At 40.6% G+C, this 19,446-nt stretch overlaps 1 protein-coding gene across 1 annotated transcript in view; it reads left to right on the forward strand.

The window, feature by feature from the left end:
- The first annotated feature begins 4,512 nt into the window (after positions 1-4,512).
- The window catches only part of LOC147725225 (uncharacterized), a 161,298-nt gene continuing 146,364 nt past the window's right edge, over positions 4,513-19,446 (forward strand). Inside the window, exon 1 of the mRNA XM_086918212.1 lies at positions 4,513-4,544. Coding sequence (XP_086774338.1) covers positions 4,513-4,544 — 32 coding nt within the window. The remainder of the gene's footprint in view (positions 4,545-19,446) is intronic.

A 19,446-nucleotide genomic window follows, 5' to 3' on the forward strand; every position in this document is an offset into this window, starting at 1 on the left:
GTCAACTGAGAAACTGTCCCAGGGATTTTCTGGTGTAGGGAGAGGCTGCAACAATCCTTGTGGTTTCTGTCCGTCTGATTTCATTTGAGCGCACACGGAACATTCTTTTATCCATTGTTTCAAATATGGTCTGACCGAAGGCCACCAGAATTGTCTCAGAGTTTTTTCCACGGTTTTGGCATATCCCATATGTCCTGCACTGGGTGCTTCATGACACCACTGGAACACAATTTTTCTGAGAGGCAGCGTGGGCACCAATACTTGTTTTCCTTTCATGGGTATTCCTTGGATTACTTTCCACTCTCTGTGATGTTGCAACCAGGTTCTCCAAACACATGTCTTTGCCCCTTTGCGTACTCCCAACACAAAGTCCTCTGTTTGGATTGCTCCTACCACTCGCGAAGGTTCTATTATGGCTCGAAGCGGGGTCGTGTTGTGTAACACAGGATGTTCTTGTCTGGTGAGAGCGTCAGCTTTCTTATTCTGGGATCCGGGACGGTATGTTACTACAAATTGATATTCTTCGAAAAACAACATCCATCTTAATTGCCTGGGGGTAAGATGTCGGGCATCTCGCATGAATTGGAGGTTGCGATGATCTGAATAGACCACCACCTGGTGTTTGGCACCCAGCAACCAATGTCTCCATTCTCGGAAGGCATCCCGGATGGCGAGCAGTTCCTTCTCCGCTATGGTATAATTTACCTCGGCTGGACTAAGTTTCTGCGACATGAAGGCGATGGGATGTAAACACCCGGTTTGATTATTCTTTTGTGAAATGACTGCTCCAATAGCCACTTCTGAGGCATCGGCTTCCACGATAAAAGGGTTCTCCGGATTTGCATGGACCAACACTGGAGCGGTAGAGAAGGCCACCTTCAATCCCTCGAAAGCAGTTTGCGCCTTGTCGTCCCATATGAAAGGGGTGTTTTTCCTTGTGAGTTTCGTTAAAGGCGTAACCAGATTGGAGAAGTTACTGATGAATCTGCGGTAAAAGTTGGCAAAACCCAACAGACATTGGATGTCTTTAATAGTATGGGGTCTGGGCCACTCTTTGATAGCTTTCACTTTCCTCTCCGCCATCTCTTGACCATTTGGAGTGAGCATGACGCCCAAAAAGTCCACTGTGGTAACGTGGAATTCACATTTCGTGATTTTGCAGTACAAGTGGTGGTCACATAATGCTTGTAGTATTCTCTTTACATGAATGACATGTTCTTCTGTGTTGGCGGAAAAAATCAAAATATCGTCTATGTAGACCACAACATAACGATCTAGATGTTCTCGTAAGACTTCGTTCAAAAAAAACTGAAAAGCTGCCGGGGCATTGCATAGCCCAAACGGCATCACGAGATATTCATACAGACCATACCTGGTCTTAAAGGCGGTCTTCCACTCGTCGCCTTTCTTAATCCGTACCAGATGATAAGCACCTCTGAGATCCAACTTGGTGTAGATCTGTGCGTCCCTTACTTGTTCCAACAGCACCGGGGTTAGGGGTTGTGGATATTGATTTTTGATAGTGATGGTATTCAATGCTCTGTAGTTTATGCAACAGCGCTTCTCACCATTGGCCTTGGGAATAAAAAACAAAGGGGAGGCAGCCGGTGATCGGGAGGGCCGGATGAATCCTAAGGTGAGGTACTTGTCCAGGTATTCCCGAAGGACTTCATTCTCTGGCAGGGTTAGAGCGTAGACTCTTCCTTTCGGAATGGTAGCTCCAGGGACCAAGTCGATTCGGCAATCAAAGTCACGATGAGGTGGAAGAGTTTCTGCCTTACTATCGCTGAACACTTCCTCATATTCTTTATATTCTGTTGGTAGGTCTACTTCTTTTTCGGCAGCTGTTGCCACATGGTGCCTCAATGACAAGGTTTGTGCAGGTCCTATTTTCTCAGGGGTACAATGTTCTTGACAAAAAATAGAATTAAACACCACTGTGTCTGATGACCAGTGAATCCATGGGTCATGTTTCTTCAACCAAGGAAGACCCAGGATGGTTCCAAAATGAGGAGCATCTATGAGACCAAAAGACAGACGTTCCTGATGTTTATTCTCATATATAAGAACATACTCTGCAGTTTGGTGTTGAATAGTACCTGTTGATAGCTCCCTACCATCCACTGCATACACGGGTTCGGGGTGTAGCTTGGCGATAAGATGAACTCCTAATCTTTCTGCCTCTTTGAGATCCATGAAACACCCCGTGGCTCCTGAATCGACCATTACACTAATGATCTTCTCTTCTCCTTGTATCACGATTGTCATATCCAAAAACAAATGACTTTTTTCGAGATGACAGGGTTGGGTTGAAGGGATGGTCATGGCGCTTGAGGGTTTCCCTTCTTCCACCTTCAAGCTTTGGAGTTTTCCGGCTTGGTCTCTGAGATGCCTGCTGCTGCCTGATTTGCACGATATCTCCCGGTTTTAGGTCTCACAGGGCTATCACGTAAATAGTGTCCTTTTTTACCACAGTAAAGACATAGTCCTTGCTTTCTGCGATGATCTTTTTCGCTGAGGGTTAGGGAGGCCCGGACTGCACCCACTTCCATAGCTTCTACTGGCGTAGACGTCTTGTCCCCTGTACGTTCATATACATTTAAAGGCCTGTCTTTTTTCTTTAAATCCCCTTTCCGATCCTTCATTCTGTGATCCAACCGTAGCGTGAGTTCGATAAGAGCGGCGCTGGTTCTGGGTTGAGGATCAATGGTAGCCAAAGCGTCCTTGAGATCATCCGAAAGACCATGATAAAAGACAGCAGACATTTTTGCTTCTGGCCAATCCGTTTCAGCCACGAGTCTTCTGAAACTGTTCAGTTATGTTACTAGATCAGAGTTCCCTTGTTTAAGTTCTAATAAGTCCTTATCAGCCGAAAAGGTCTCTGCTCTTCGATCAAAAGTGTTCTCAAATTCACAACGAAATTCAGCCCAATCATATAACAAGGGATCGTCTCTTCGAGCCACTGGGACAGCCCATTGTGCAGCCTCTCCTCCCAAATAAGATATCAAAAAAGCCACTCTGGCTTGATTGGTGGCAAACATTTTCGGTTTACACATGAAGTGCAAAAGGATTTGGGACATGAATACCTGTACCTTTTTGTTATCTCCCATGAACCTCTCAGGAGGGGCCAGAGGTATCTGAGAGGGCATTTCTACCACTACAGATGTGGAGGGACCAAGAGCACCCCCAGAATCGGGTGACTGCAAAGTATCTACACGGGCCTGTAACTGGGCTGTGACTGCACGAGCAGCAAGAGCTTCTTGTCTAGACGTCACTAACTCTGCCTGTACGGCTGCCAAGGCTGCCATAACATCATCCATGGTGGCCATGCTGTTGATGCAATCAGGAAGAGTAATAACCGTGGGCCGATAATTCTGTCAGGCTTCAGGTCCAGGACTCTTCAGGATTACACCGATGATGTTATGGGTTCCATCTCATGACGTTCCCGGAGTCTGAAGTAATATACACAGACTACCAGGATAATCACACAAGGGAATAATAAGAAAATAAGGAGATAGAAAGCCAGGAAGGAAAGGAAGGGAACAGCGGGGAGGGAGATCTGTAACGACAAGTAACAGATATTCAAATACATGAATCAAAACCACACTTCTCTTCCCCTATTTTATGACTATTCTCTTCCCTCTGCCTACCTGTAAAGAAAAATACACTGGCCTATACCTAGGAGAGTTCAAGGGATGGAACTTGGACTTTGGATGACTGTAATGGAGAAAACACAACGATAAACATATGTTTGACATGCGAAACTCCAATTATACATATTAACTTGGGAACACACCTGAAAACATGGTTCTTATGGCCTAACAAAACCCAATGACAGTTCCTCCCGAATAGTTCTCTCCTATAAGGAATGAACAGAAAACAAAAGGCAGCTTCTAGCGTTAATCCTTCTTAACGTTGGTCACTGTAGGTGAGGTTGTGAGGTAGTGGGTTATCTGTCACAGCCATAACAAACAAACAAGGTGCCGCATAAGTATGTCCTTGCACCGAACCCAAACACTTAATGCCACAACAATATGATCTCAAATATTTACACATGCCTGGTAAATCGCATTACTGTTCCTGAATAAGTAAAGTGCTAGAGACCAAAACAATCAATGACTCTTGCCTCAGAGTCAATACATGAATCCGTTCCGGAAATGAGGAATAAATAACATAAAGTGTTTCAACAGACTAAGTTGCTCTTAGTCACAGAGCCACTGTTGTATCCGAAGAATAAATGGTTGCAAGGAACCACCGAGGCAACTCAAATATTGTTGGAGTGCTTGAAACGAGTCACTGTCTCTTATGCAAGAAAGAGTTCACTCCCAAGTCAAGATACACGAAAAGATGGCGCTACTGATCCAGAGCGTCGTACCAAAGCAAGGATGAAGCACAGAAGCAGGGTTAGCGATAGAGCGGCCTTACCGGACTCCTGGAACCGCCGTCTGAACAACACGAATTATCGGCAGCGAGATTGTGCAGCCCGGCTCTCTTTGCTTCCTGGTTTGCGTCATGCCGTTCTGCTCGCCGTCTCTCCCGTGCAGGTATGCCGGGAGTTGTAGTTCAGCCTCCCGTTGTCACCATACTGTGGAAAGAGAGTTCGTGACAGACCGGGTTACCAGACAGCGGCCGCCACGAGTCTACATTGTAGAATCATGACACACGGGGCTTGTAAATCTGCCCCCAAATGTTGACATTTCCAATACTTCCTAAAGATGTCCTAGTGTCTTCATGGACAAGTATTTTAAAAACTGGTTCCCCTTTTACAGGAGTAAGTTGTAGTAGGTCGCTGAATACAATTACATGTTTTTTCTCCAAATCAAACATCATAATCTGATTATAAAATCTGCTGCATTCTTAAATATACAAAGGCAAGCATTACGTTTGAGACCATGCTCTCCTCATCAATGATCAGAAGTTTCATTTTCTTTGGTACTCTTGAAACTTCATAACAAGCATCTCTAGATAGCTTGTGATATTCCAACGTATTTTCATGTTCAACTGGTAGCATCAGTAAACAATATAATATATCCCTTTATTGTTGTGTGCTGCTAACACAGTTGGCGTGGTTACAATATAAGATAAATGTGATTCAGTGAATTTCTGTAGATAACTGGTCAAATCTTTAATTAATAATTTTTATCCTGTACCAGCTTGACCACTGATATACATTCAAATACGTTTAAATGATTTGCTGTTGCATTCTTTTTTTCATGAAGTAAACCATGCTCTATCTGTTGTGTAACTTGCTGATATATTTCTTTTTGTTCAATATTTAGTTGTTCTTCCAAGTTTCACATCTCCATGATATGCTTTTGTGCTTGTTGTATTGCCGTTTCTACTACAATCAAGGCTATTGTTGCTTTATTTTGAAGAAATGGTTGTCCTAGTGGATAATGACCTAGTGGAGCAGAGCTTTGACTATCTTGAGAACTGTATTTAGCAATTTCAACTGCAATAGAAGTTTCTTGTTCAATCTCTTCATTCAATATTTGTAGATAATTTGGATAAACTGTGCATGCAATGCTATCTTTACATGCATTAAAAGAATCTTCATAGCATTCGAAATCTCCAAGTAATTCCATTTCACTAAGCAAAGGCTTGAAGAGTTGCAGATGTGCTAAATAGAAAACATTTTTTTTATCTGGAGTATCACAACTGAGATTCCTGTGATTAATAAGATTTCCTTTGGTATGTTTACCAAACATCCATCACATCCAATTACAGCAAATTTTTCTTCATTTATATTTTCTGTAACATTTCTCTTAAAGCTGTAATATTGCAGTACTTCATAGAGACATATGTTTTCCAGATGTGGATTTATTTTAGGATACTACATATCAAACATGTTTGTTTTAACAATATCTGTACTTTCCGGTTCATTTACAGCTAAGTATTCAATTTCTTGTTCAGATTTCAATACTCAATTTTGTGTTGCAGCAAGACCTAGACTTACCCAAATGATTCCTCTTGACTTTGAATATAAACTTGCAGAAGTTAACCAATCCGAACATTTGTACGATCCAATCTCTTGATGGGAAAGCATCTTCAAACTGAGGCTGTACAATTCATTACTAAGAGTCTTCTCTTGTGAAGTTTCTTCACACATTTCTTTCAATTCTGTCTCTTCAAATTTTGTAATGTATGATGTAACATAGTGAGCAACAGCATTTGAATTATCTGAAACATGCTGGATATCCATATTTGCATTCCATTTCTTCAAAATCACTGGATTGTCATCATTAATATACTTTGAATGTTCACTTCTTTTTATATTGTAAGTATTCTTTGGATATTTTTTAGTTATAGTGTGCCTCACTGCTGATATGAAACTGTGGACTCTTCCTGTGGAAATTACTGGACGTAAGAATCCTAAACAAAATTTTGTTTAACATTTTTCCGTTGACTGGTATTTCCATCGACAATATTTCCCATGGATCACTGACATAATTTCAAGGGACCAAATATCGAGGTACCAAAATATTGACACAAAAATATCGACATCCTATCTATATCATGGTAAGTACAAAAATTGCGGGAAAAAATGTTGATGTAAAAAATATTGTTGTAAAAAAAATATTGTTTAGGGAAAGTGTTGGCTAGCGTAGAGATAAAAAATACTGCGCCCACTCCAGTGAGTGCAACAGTAGGTAAAGTGTTGGCTAGCGCAGAGGCTAAAATTACTATTCCCAATCCATAGAGTCAAAAAGTAGGCAAATTGTTGGACAGCGTAGGGGTAAAAATTACTATTCCCACTCCAAATAATGCTACCGTAGGGAGAGTGTTGGATGGCGTAGGGGCAAAAATTACTATTCCCACTCCAGAGAGTGCAACAATAGGGAGAGGGATGGATAGCTTAGGTGTAAACATTACTATTCCCACTCCAGTGAGTGCAACAGTATGGAAAGTGTTGGATAGCGTATGGGTTACAAATAACATACTTTAAAATTAATATTTTGTGTAACTAAATAACGATTTATTATTAAATTAACAATACATTAATTGATAATACCAATAAATTAAAATAAATAATTACTTTAATAACATTAAATTACTTCACACCCTATTCCCCAATAAGCACACAACCCACTCCATATAAATGTTCTCACAATTAATATAAACAGCAATTGATATAAATGAATTAACAATTAATAAATCATTAACAATACATTAATTATCAATACCAATAAACAATAATTACTAAAAAACATTTACCAAATATTAATTAATTAACAACAAATTATTCATCAATAACAATACATAATAATGAATACAACATAAATACCAAATAATAATTAATTAACAATAACATAATTTCGAATTCACAAACATAAAAGATACAAATTACTTAATTACATTTAAATTACTCACCACCCTATTCCCCTATAAACTCACAACCCACTCCAATAATGCATTAATACAATTAACACAATTATCAATTAATCAATCAATAACAATTAATTGCCAATTAATAATTCATTAACAATAAATGAATTATCAATACCAATACATAAAAATTAATAATGACTTAATTACAATTACAATTAAATTACTTGTCACCCTATGCCCCTAAAAACCCACAAGCCACTACAGAACTAAAACGCAAAAAGTAATTAAAAATAATAAATAATCACTAAAAATTATTGTTTAATTTACTATAATAAAATACTTCCCACCCTATTCCCCTATAAACCCACAACCCACTACGGTAGTAAAACACATAATTTACTTTAAGCAAAATTACTATCTTCTAAAAATGTTATTCCTATATTAAAAAAACTACAATACTTACAACTAAATATAGAACACATACATGTAAAATACATACTAAAATATATAACACTAAAATAATCATAAATATTATTAACATCAATATTTTTGATATCGATATAACTAACTTCAACATTACCAAAATCGATATTTCTTACCATCAGGTCGATATACTGGTTGTCGATATTCTAGATGTCGATATTCTGTCCCTACGATATTTAAAAATCAATATAAATGTAGGTTGATATTAAAAACTCAATATTATGTCTGTGCACCATTTCCCATATCGATGAGTTTGAAACCGGAAAACTTGTTGTTTTAAGGTATTTACTCCTCCTGTTTTTGGTATAGCACAGGTAACATAGTCTTCAATGAAAGATAAAACAGTCTCATCAGAATCGGTTCCAAATTTAGGTGCATCCTTGATCCACAAAAGCATATGTATATGAGGAGCACCTCTAGCATGATACTCCTTTCTCCAAAAGAATTTAATAACTTCTCCAAGAGGTGGGTTATTTTATTGTAGATAAAAGACATCATAGCTTGAAACCTATGATTAAAATATCTGCAAACATTTACAGGATCCAAGGAACACAATTCTTCAATTCAATGTTTTCTAATATTTGAATTTGCTTCTTGTAGAATTTCAAGTAAATCGTCCATGAGTATTCTGCACAACATAGCGTAACAAACCACGTAGGGGTTCCTAAGTTCCTTAACATACATTTAAGTTCTCCGTGACGATGATACCAATTCTCATTAGTACCACGTTGATACGCCATCAAATTAATCAATTGAGATTTTGAATGATCGTCTCTTTGTTGTACTTTGTCGATTAATATTTTTGTAGAAACATGTGTAAGGTGAACTCTTGTTTTTAATCTTAGATCTCCTGAGTACAATCTTGTTGTACGATATTCTGAATCTGGAATCTGCACGGGTCGTTCATCATACCGTCCACCTTTTCCAATGGGGAAGAGCTGTAAAAAACAATGGGCTGCTAAAGATTTTTTCCCAAACACTCATTGGAGTTCACTCCACTTTCTTCATTTGGAATAATTCAATAGTATTTCCAATCACTTCTTTTGAATGTTAAGGATGTATACTATAATGTTCATGAATTTCTTCACTCCTGGAGATGTCCACTTATTCGATTTGGCCAGTTGAAATTTCTCTATCATCTTCTAAAAATATTTCTTCATCTTCCACATATACATTTTATAATAAAGATTGTTTTTTACGAGATATAACATAGCCTTTTGAACTTTGGTGATATTTACTAACTATTGCCATATTTTCGAACTCTTTGTTGGAACACCATTAACTAGAATAAATGCCGGTTCATTTTCCTCTCCCTCTACACCAATAGTTTCAATATTTTTCTTTAAATCTAAAGGTAAATACACAACGTTTCCTTTTAATCCTCTTTGTAAATCTGTGAGAGGCAACTTACCTGTTTTAGGCTCCATACAAACAATAGCCTGAAATTGGTGCACAGATTGAATCAGAATGGACACATATGTATTTAAATCTACTGGTTCTGGAGAAATAGCTACCGACTCTAGGTTGTTACATATAGCTCTAGTTTGTATTTTGTTGTTTTCTAATTTGCTTTTACTTTTCTTGTTCATAGAATGCATTGGTTTATCCAATGTTCGCATTCTTTTCAAAACTACTCCAAGCAATCTTCTTTTCAATTAAGAAGCCTATTTGAATACATTTTCAATCTGTTGTTTTTTTTGTAATATGCAGTTTTTTAAATATTGTTTGCAATATTTCATCAAATTTTGAAGTGCTCTACTTTTATACATGCGTTTCCAAATTCATAATATGGTTTCATGCTTCTTTTACCATAGATTGTTTTCTCAGAACGGGATTTTCCATTAATTTGTCCTTTTTTCATTTAATTCTTCTTCGTTCTAAAACTATTCTTTCTATTTTCTGCATTTTCAAAATTCTTTCCAGTCCTTAAAAGTCTTTTAACAAAATATTTTGTTCTCTTACCACAAGTCTTTTTCTTCATTGCCACATGTTGTAGTTCATCCAAGTCCTACATTTGTCTCTCCTTTAAATAGTGGTTTTCTTTGTTCTTTTTTCTTTTGCGCTTTTTAGTCATGGTGAATCCTTCTTAATAATAACAGAAAATATCTGAAAATAAAGAATTTTAAAAACAATGTAATATTATTAAAATAATTATACAAAAATACTCTTATCTATTACTAAAGAAACACCTTCTATTTAAAAGCTACAAAAAATGCATATATGGTTTTTGGAATATGGTAATATTTACACCTGAGCTGCAAAATAAGGGAAAAGGGGTGCAGGCACAACAAAAAGGAATGCAGCAGTAATGCTTGAGTGCTTACAGTACTGCATATCTAGTGCCTACATCATTGTAAGATTGCATGCCGACTACTTCTGTGTTTTTATAACTGCATGAGAGTTGGACTCAACTATAAGTCTCTCCATATTGTAACAATCACACATACATATGTCTCTATGTTTTTAAATCATCCTAATATCTAAAACAGATATGTATATAATATTTCTGGATTATAAAAAAATCTAGAAACTGAGACATGTAATAGAGCTGCTTCAGTAATTGCATAATCCTATGGGTAGTGCTTGGGTGATTGCATGAGTGCAAAGATGAAAGAGGGAAGACAAGTGCATAAAGATACAACAGGGGTGCAGAAAGAAGAAAGAGAGGTGCAGAAAGAAGCATGGAAAGTGTACAATGAAGCAACAGGGGTGCAGAAGGAGGCAAGACAACTGCAGAAACAAGCAACAGAGGTGCACAAGGAGGCAAGAGAACTGCAAAAAGAGGCAAGAGAGTTTCAGAAACAGGCAAAAGAAGTACAGAAAGAAGGCTAATTGCATGAGTGCAGACATAGACGTTGAGTGCATGCATAAGTCTATAAATACCACCTGAAGGCATACATGAGTGTATAGATTCAGACTTCATAATTAAATAACTGCAGGAATAGTACATAACTAGTGCATGGGTGATTGCATGACTACATGTGGTGGATTACTGGAGGATGTATCATGAGAGTTGGGCCTAGACAAATATAAAGCAGCACACTTTTACAGTGAACAGAGGTGCAGACAGCAGCAAGAGAGGTGCAGACACAGTTACAATGGGTGCAGAAAGAGGCAAGATGGGTGCAGACATTTACAAGAAAGGTGCAGAAAGAACAAGACCAGTGCAAAAGAACCAACACAGGAGCAAAAAGAGGCAAGTGAGGTACAGAAGGAGGCAAGAGAAAGGCAGAAGTTTCAGAAACAGGCAACAAAGGTACAGAAAGAGGGAACAGGTTGGCAGACTGAGGCAAGAGAGGTACAATAAGAGGGAAGAGGGATGCTGAAATTTGGAACAGAGGTACAGGAAGAAACAAGAGCAGTGCAGAAAGAACCAACAGAGATGCAGAAAGAGGCAAGAGGGGTACGGAAAAAGGCAAGTGAAGTGCAGAGCAAAGGAAAAGAGGTGCAGAAAGAACCAACAGAGGTGGGAAAAGAGGTAAGAGGAGTGCAGAAATGGGTAGGAGAGTTGCACAATGAGGCAATAGGGGTTCAGAAAGAGGAACAGAATTGCAGGAAGAACCAACAGAGGTGCTAAAATAGGCACGAAGGATGCAGACAAGACAGGTGAAGAAAGAAGGAACAGAGGTACAGAAAAAGGCAGGAGTGGTGTGGAAAGAGGGAATAGGGGTATAGAAAGAGGCAAGAGAGTTGCACAAAGAGGGAAGAAAGTTATAGAAAGAAGCAAGTGAAGTGCAAAAGTAGACAAGTAGACAAGAGAACTGCAGAGGCAATAGAGGTGCAGAAAGAGGCAAGTGAGGTGCTGAAAGAAGCAATATAAATGCAGAAAGAAGCAACAGAAGTGCAACAAAAAAGAAAAGGGGTGGAGAAAGAAGCAATAGGGATGCATAAAGGAGCAAGCCAGGTGCAGAAAAAAACAAAAGAAGTGCAGAAAGAAGGAAAAGAGGTGCAGAAAGAGGCAACAAGAGTGCAGAAAGATGTAAGAGGGGGACAGAAATAAGCAAATGAGGTGCATAAAGAGGCAACAGAGGTGCAGAAAGAGGGAAGAGAGGTGCATAAAGTACAAGAGATTTGCGGAATGAGGAAAGAGGAGTGGACAAAATGAAAAAAAAGTGCAGAAAAAAGCAACAGAAATACAGAAAGACACAAGAGAGGTGCAGAGGGAAGCCAAAGTGGCTTGCACATCATTAGTACTAATTTAACACCCACATTTAGCAATAGGTAACAGGTGACCATTCTAGGTTTGAAAAGGGCCTTCCCCCGCTGTAACACTTCTCGCCCTTTTTTGTTAACGTTTGAGCCATTTGAGCTAGAATTACGTTTTTTTTGTTTAAATCTGCATACTAGGATGCAGATGATGAATTATATGGGTAATACAGAAAATTTATAAATATGTGAAAGTCGGTGCAGCCAAACAATCACATAATTCCAGTGTCCCTGCTCATACCTCTGACTAGGTTCACAAGTGCTCCTCAGTGATTCTTCCCATATTGTTAAAAGAACGCATACGTTCTCAAATCATCATGTAATCTAAATGAAATATGTATACAATATTTCTGAAACATAGTAAAACCTAGAAACTGAGACATTTAATAGATATGACTGAGTGATTCCCAAACTGCTTGGGTGATTGCATGAGTGCAAGGGTAATCACTGTATGGCTAGTTGCACAAAAACATGAATAGTGACTAGCTAGTTGCATGAGTGCACACATACACACTAAGTGCAGGGATAAGTGTATTGGCATGATTCTGCCAATCATGCGTCTTTTAGTATTACCTATTGTTTTGTTTTGCCAGTGTTTGTTTATTGGTTTTACCAGTGTTTATGGTTTACACACTATCACTTCTGTGTGCCATTGCAATAGGGCTTGTTTATTGGTTTTGCCAGTGCTTGTTGGTTGCACACTATCACTTGTATCACTTGTTAGTGCCAATGCTTGTTGCAGAGTGTTGTAGACTTCAAACTCATAGCCTGCTGCACCAGGTCTATTGGCCCTTCTCAGCTCCAGTAGTTTACCTGAGAGCTGTCATCTGGAAACTTTTTGAGAAAACCTTTAAATAGGAGCCACACCCTGTTCTCTTTGCTGGTTATTGAGAACTCTGAGCGCAAGCAACAGTAATCCGGTTTCAGTAAGAAGATCTTTGACGACTCAATGCAGGTTGTAGATCCTTCCCTTGATCACCTTGAGGTAGGATCATTCCATTTATTTAGAGGAGCAACATGCTGATATTTGCATATTTACTCAAGTTCTCTTCCTCAAAGTGATTTATTGGACATTTGTTTAGTGGACTTTGGTGCATTGCGCTGAAGAACATCTTGGGCATTTGCATATTGACTTTGGCACAATGCGCTGAGGCGCTTTCTTGAACATTTACATATTAAACGTGGCACATCTCGCCGAAGTGCTTTCTTGGGCATATGCATAAGATAATATTTGCATTACAGGTTGAAACGAACATTGCATTTGAAACCTGTTGTGCATTATAAAATTGCTTGTTGGAAACAGTGTTTTGATTCTTAACAGTGTTACATGCAAATCGTAATTTAAGAAAGAGACAGTGTGACAAAACCCAATAGACTCGTTTACATGAATGTGAAATTCTCTCTGGAGCATAGTGTTTAAGTAATCACAAGATTGATCATAGAGTCAATATTGTTATATTTTGTGAGGAGAATTATAGGAACAGCCTTTCAATTCCTTGTGTAGAAGGTATTAGTGTGACGGATGTTTAATAAGTAAACTTCTTTTCTTTACAGGTATGTTGTTGTGTTTTAACCATGTTAGTTTAGTTCAAGAGTTCACACGGTTTATCAGGAAAGCTAACTGAGTAACGTCTCGTTTCAGGTCTCTCTCCCTGCAGTACCCTTCCCAAATCCCTTCCCCCCGTCTAGCCACTTTGATCCTTGGTGCAATTAAGCTTGAGTCAAGGTTACTGGAAGGTGGTTTCTTGAGGGTACTGCTCCTGAGCAACCCAACAATCTTTACCTGTTCTGACATGTATAATTAGCACCTAAAGGCATAGATGAGTCATTGAGTACTGCCTAGGTGAATACATGAATGGAACAGAAGGGCATGGGTGATTCTACGACCGCAAAGGTAGTGTTTAGGTAATTACATGAGTGCATAGGTACAGCCTGCATGATTGCATGACTGTAGGGGTAGTACATAACTAGACTCTGGGTGATTCCGTGCCTGCAAGGGTAATATCTGGGGATTACTCAAGTACATAGGAAGTGAGTGGATGATTTTATAAGTTCATGAGTACCGCCTGGGTGATTACTGAACTACTAAGATACTGCCTCAGTGATTACAGAAGTGCACAGGTAGTGACTGGGTGAAAAGTACATGACTACTGTCTGAATGATTACATAGGTACACAAAAAGAGTGTATATGATTGAAAGAGTACAAGGGGATTAAAGGACTAGAGGGACAATGTCTGGGGATTTACATAACTACATAGCAAGTGAATGGGTCATTTCTATAAGTGCATAGGTACTTCTTGGGTGAATACAGGATTACTGAGGTAGAGCCTGAGTAAATAAAAGAGTTCAAAAGAAGTGCCTGGGTGATTTCATAACCGCATGACTCCTGGCTGACTGATTACATGAGCACAAAGGTAGCGCCTCCGTGATTTAAAGAGTGCAGCAGTAGTGCCGGGGTGATTATATAAGTACATGACTAATACCTTAGTGATTGCATAACTGCATAGATAGTGTCTAAATGATTGCATCAGTGCAGCAGTAATGCCTGCGTGATTACAGTGCTGCATATGTAGTGCCTGCATCATTGGAAGACTGCGTTGTGAGTACTTGGGTGGTTTTATAACCTGTTGAGTGTTGGGCCTAGCCAAATATAAAGCAGCCGACTATTACATGACTCAACTATAAGTGTGTCCATATTGTTAAAAGCACGCATACATCTGTCTCTACAATTTCAAATCATAATGATATTTAAAAGAAATATGGATACAATATTTCTGAACTATAGTGAAACCTATAAACTGAGACATGTACTACATCGGCCTGAGTGATTCCAAAACTCAATGGGTACTCCTTGGGTGATTGCCTGAGTGCAACGGTAGTCGCTAGGTCAGTACAGGACAAGTGGCTGACTAATTGCAAGAGTGCAGATATAGACATTGAGAGCACAGATGAGTGTATAAATAGCAACTGAAGGCATAGATGAGTCATTATGTACTGCCTAGGTGAATAGATGAGTGCAACAATAGAGCCTGAGTGATTCTGTGACTGCAAGAGTCGTGTGCGGGTTATTACATGAGAGCATAGGTACAGCCTGCATGATTACATGACTTTAGGGGTAGTACATTACTAGTGCCTAGAGGATTGTATGACTACGGGGAAAATATCTGGTGGATAACCAGAGAGTGGGTGATTTAATAAGTACATGAGTACTGCCTGGGTGATTACTGAACTAAGAAGATATTGCTTGAGTGATTCCAGGTGTGGAAAGATAATGACTGTATGATTTTAAATGTACTTGAGTACTTCCTGAATGATTACAGAACTACAAGAAAAATCCCTGCATGATTGAAAGAGTGGAAGGATAATGTCTGGGTGACTGAAGCACTGTATCGCAAATACATTGGTGATTCCATTTGTACAAGGGTAACGTCTAGGGGATTAAAGGAGTACATAACACTCTCCAAACCATAAAAATTCAAAAAACAAACTAACAATTTCAACCAAACATCGAAAATGATGCTGCATCTTACAACTATACCTTTCTACAGACTAGTAAACAAAAAACCTAATTAATAACACCTTATATGAGCATCTTTCAAAACACACTTTTGTGCTAAATCTTCACCATTATATCTAAAATTATGCAGCATCTTTCAACTATACCTTTCAACATACTAGTAAAAAAAAGCCTAATTAATAACACTTTATGTGAGTGTTAAACCTGGCATCTTTTGCGTGGTTTCCCCTGTCTTTTTGGCCTCTACCTCCTGTGTTTTTGGTGCTGTGCTGGACTTCGTTTTTGATGGTTTAGATGCTTTGGACACTCTGCCACTGCTGATCAGTGTCAGAGTGTAAGTGCTCCTTGTGTATATTGTTATTATGATTGGATATACATGATTGACATATTTGTACCATCAAGAAGTCCCTAGTAAAGTGCATGGGTTGTGCCAGGGCTGGTGATGACAAATGCTACTAGTGGGCCTGCAGCACTGATTGTGCCACCCACTGGAGTAGCCCCAAAATGGTGTCTCAGGCCTGCCACCGCAGTGCCTGTGTGCAGTCTGTGAACTGCCATGTCCTCCTGGTCAGTGTCCCCACTGACCAGGCCTAACCTTTCCTTTTTGTGCAAATTGGTCATCCCTATGGAAGGCCCATGGTATCCCCTTGGGCAGGCTGCAGTGTATGCGAAAGGTAGAGCATGTACTGGTGCAGGGGACATGCTCTGATAGTGTATTACAGCCATTTTTGTTTTTCACTATTGTAAGGCCTTCTTGCTCCATAGGCTATCATGGGGAATGCTGGCTACAGTGGCTACCAGCATATCTTCCCATAGGAACAAGATGGGACATATAAGTCTAGTATCCCTGAACTCAGAATTTAATAACACACCTTTTAGGAAAGGTTGTTTTTAAATCCTGTGTTTGAGAACAGCACTTTTAGAAAGTTGCTGTTCTCTTGCCTGCCCTTTCTGTGTGCCTTGGCCTGTTTGTGTATCGACTGTCTGGTTTGAGAGTGACAGGGGCTGGGGATTCCCCAGGAGGCTGGCTGAGTCCGCCCTAGGCTGAATGACTGCGTTTGCAACTTGAGTGGTGGGAGGAGATAGCACCTGGGCCTGAATAGGGCTGTGCCTGCCTTCAATAATGCTGGCTCCACCTCCTGATGGGCGGCTGAAGACCCTGCCCCTCTTTCTGAAAGGAAAGGAGAGGCCAAGAAAATAAAGTGCTCAAGGAACACCCAGAACTGGTTCAGATGGGGCTCAGAGCCCTCCTGCACAAATAGAACAAATACTTTTTGGGGTATAAGTATAGGACCCCTGACTACAGAAAATTTGATCATCCTGGAATCAAGAAGGAACCTCTGCCAAGGAGAAAGCTGAAACTGAAGAAGGAAGATTGTCCAGCTGTTGCTATGCTGGATTGCCCTGCTGTTGCTTTGCTGCCAAGGAGAGTGGAAGGACTTTGCTTTGTGCTGTGTACCCTTGCTTGAAGGAATCTCCAAGGGCCAGGGAAGAGCTGGCTCCCTGTTTTTGAAGTCCCAGGAACAAAAGGACTTCACCCCAGCTTCCCATGAGCTCTACTGAGAGGGTTCTGTCCTTCCTGGAGTGCTTAGTCCATGTGTGGTGCCTCTGGAAGTTGTACCTTTGTTAGGAAGCTGGAAACCACGCTTTAAAGACTTTGCTACAGAAAAGTTATTGCATCACTCGCTGTGGAGCGCATCGCCGACAGTGCGAGGAAATTCCCACTGCTACGAAGGCCGAGATCGTTGCAGCACCTGTTGCCACTGCCAGAGACGTTGCATCCTTCGTTTGCAGGACACACCAGATCAGTGCGGGAAGACTATCATTGCTGCGAGTGTCGTCGCAGAGCCTGTCGTCACAGGGTTAGATCGCCACACCGCTTACTTGCAGACCGCATCAAGTCGCTGCGAACATTGTCGCAGAGCCATCGCATCGAGGAGCTGCGAAAGAGAGATCGCCGCTGGATCGCGCTTCGGCACCCCGGAGATCGTCACAGCCCCTACGAGATCATCACATCATGCCTTTGCGAGAACAAACTTTCTAAGGAACCTACGCACCGGAATCCATACAAGTGACCTTCCTCCTCCTTACAGGCCGGATTCGTCGCGACATTCCCTCTGCCGCAGCAAGGTTGTCGCACCACCTCTCCTAGGTATCAGGAGCAAAGCATCGCTTGTTTTCCACCACACCAGCTTCTGCTTTTGGAATTTTGCTAAACGTGATGAAACTGTGAACTTTTCACGCAACTGTGGATTATTTTTCTCGCAACCTTAAGAACTCTTTTGCTACCATATTCTTGAACCGTGTATGTTGGATTTTTGTCGTTTTGGGCTTGTGTAGTTTAGATTAAATACCTTTATTTTTCTAAACTGTTTTGGAGTCAGTTTGTTGTGTTTTCACTGTGTTACTGTGAGTGTTGGTACAAATACTTTACAAATTGCCTTCTGATTAGCCTTGACTAATCGTGCCAAGCTACCTAGAGGGTGAGCAGGGGTTATCTCAGAGGGTTTCCTCCTTACACTGAGTAGAAGCAAGGTGAGGTAATAGAAATTTTACGTGGCCAATGTGTCCCCTGCATGTACCCTATGTATGTCCATGTCACCATGCGATTTCCCTCTCATGCCTGTAATAATAATGCCTCTGCATTTCCGTCCAACATTAGTATGTCAGTTACCAAGCCTGCCACGTCAATTCTGCATTGAGGCCTATGTTGCCCATGTTGCCAATGTATTTGCATGGTGCACGTTTAAACTCGTTTTTGTGGCTCAGCTGAGCCAGGACCCGAATTCAGGCTCCAAGCCTCCCAGACACTCTGAAAGCTGCAGTTTAGCTATGTATCCCTGAACTCTCACATACTTCCTGCTCAGCCGAGAGGTGCCCAGCCCGGCCTGCCAAGACAGTATTTTGCTTACAGTTATCTGCTCTGCTCCACAGAAACACATTCCTGCTTAATGAAGAAGGTAAACATAACCCGCCTGCAGAAGATAGGGCCTAGCCTTTCTGTCTCCATCCAAGTGATTTGTAGAACTCACATTCATAGAAGGCCCATGGCCCCATGCAATGCACAAAGAAATATATGCATACACTAACATTTAGTGATGAGCAGCCTTTGCTCGAGCGACCTTTAATTCAGATAATACATCCTCCAAACTCGAGATATCAGATAATACCAGAAGTGCAGGTCGTTCTGACACTCAAGGCTTCTCTACCAGCACAAAAGTCAGCTCCCCCCCAGCTTCCCCCAGTTACACGTCAATTCCAAGTAATGACCAAGTTGCGCACACAAGTAGGGTAAAGGTTCCAGCTGACCACGCAGACCCCCCATGTATCCACCCACCTATGACACACCTATGACTCATCAAGGGAACACCCACGTGTACGCCTTCTTACACGCCCTTTTGCACGCCCATGTGCTCTTATCTCTCTTTCACTTGCTCCGCCTGGAGCGCTCCGCCTTCTCTATGCAAGTTAATGTATGTTTAAAGTATAAATAATGTACTCTGTGAATAAAGTTCAGATGACGATCCTTCCTGAACCTTAGTGGTGATGGAACCCGATTCTCCCTTAACTCGAGTTACTGAAATAAAGCCCTTTTGAATCGGACACCACGGACTCTGCCTCTCATTATATGCATGACCTTTTGTTAAGTATAGAAATTCCGACAGGGTAATTATTTTATTTACCACATAATCTGGCGCCCGAACAGGCACTAGTCCCCCTCCCCACACGCCGGTGATGTAGGTCCAGCCCCTGCCCCCTTCTGCAGCCGTGACGGACTTCAAGTGTACACGACAGCGGGACTTACTGCCTACTCCCTCAGGCCCACGGAGGAGACGGAGACTGCGACCAGGCATCCACACGAGGCGGTGAGGATTGCGGACCATCCCAACCAGAGCCCAAGCCGTGAGAG

This window comes from Lissotriton vulgaris, chromosome 4_1 (genome assembly GCF_964263255.1).
Source record: "Lissotriton vulgaris chromosome 4_1, aLisVul1.2, whole genome shotgun sequence".
Classification (NCBI taxonomy): Eukaryota; Metazoa; Chordata; class Amphibia; order Caudata; family Salamandridae; genus Lissotriton; species Lissotriton vulgaris.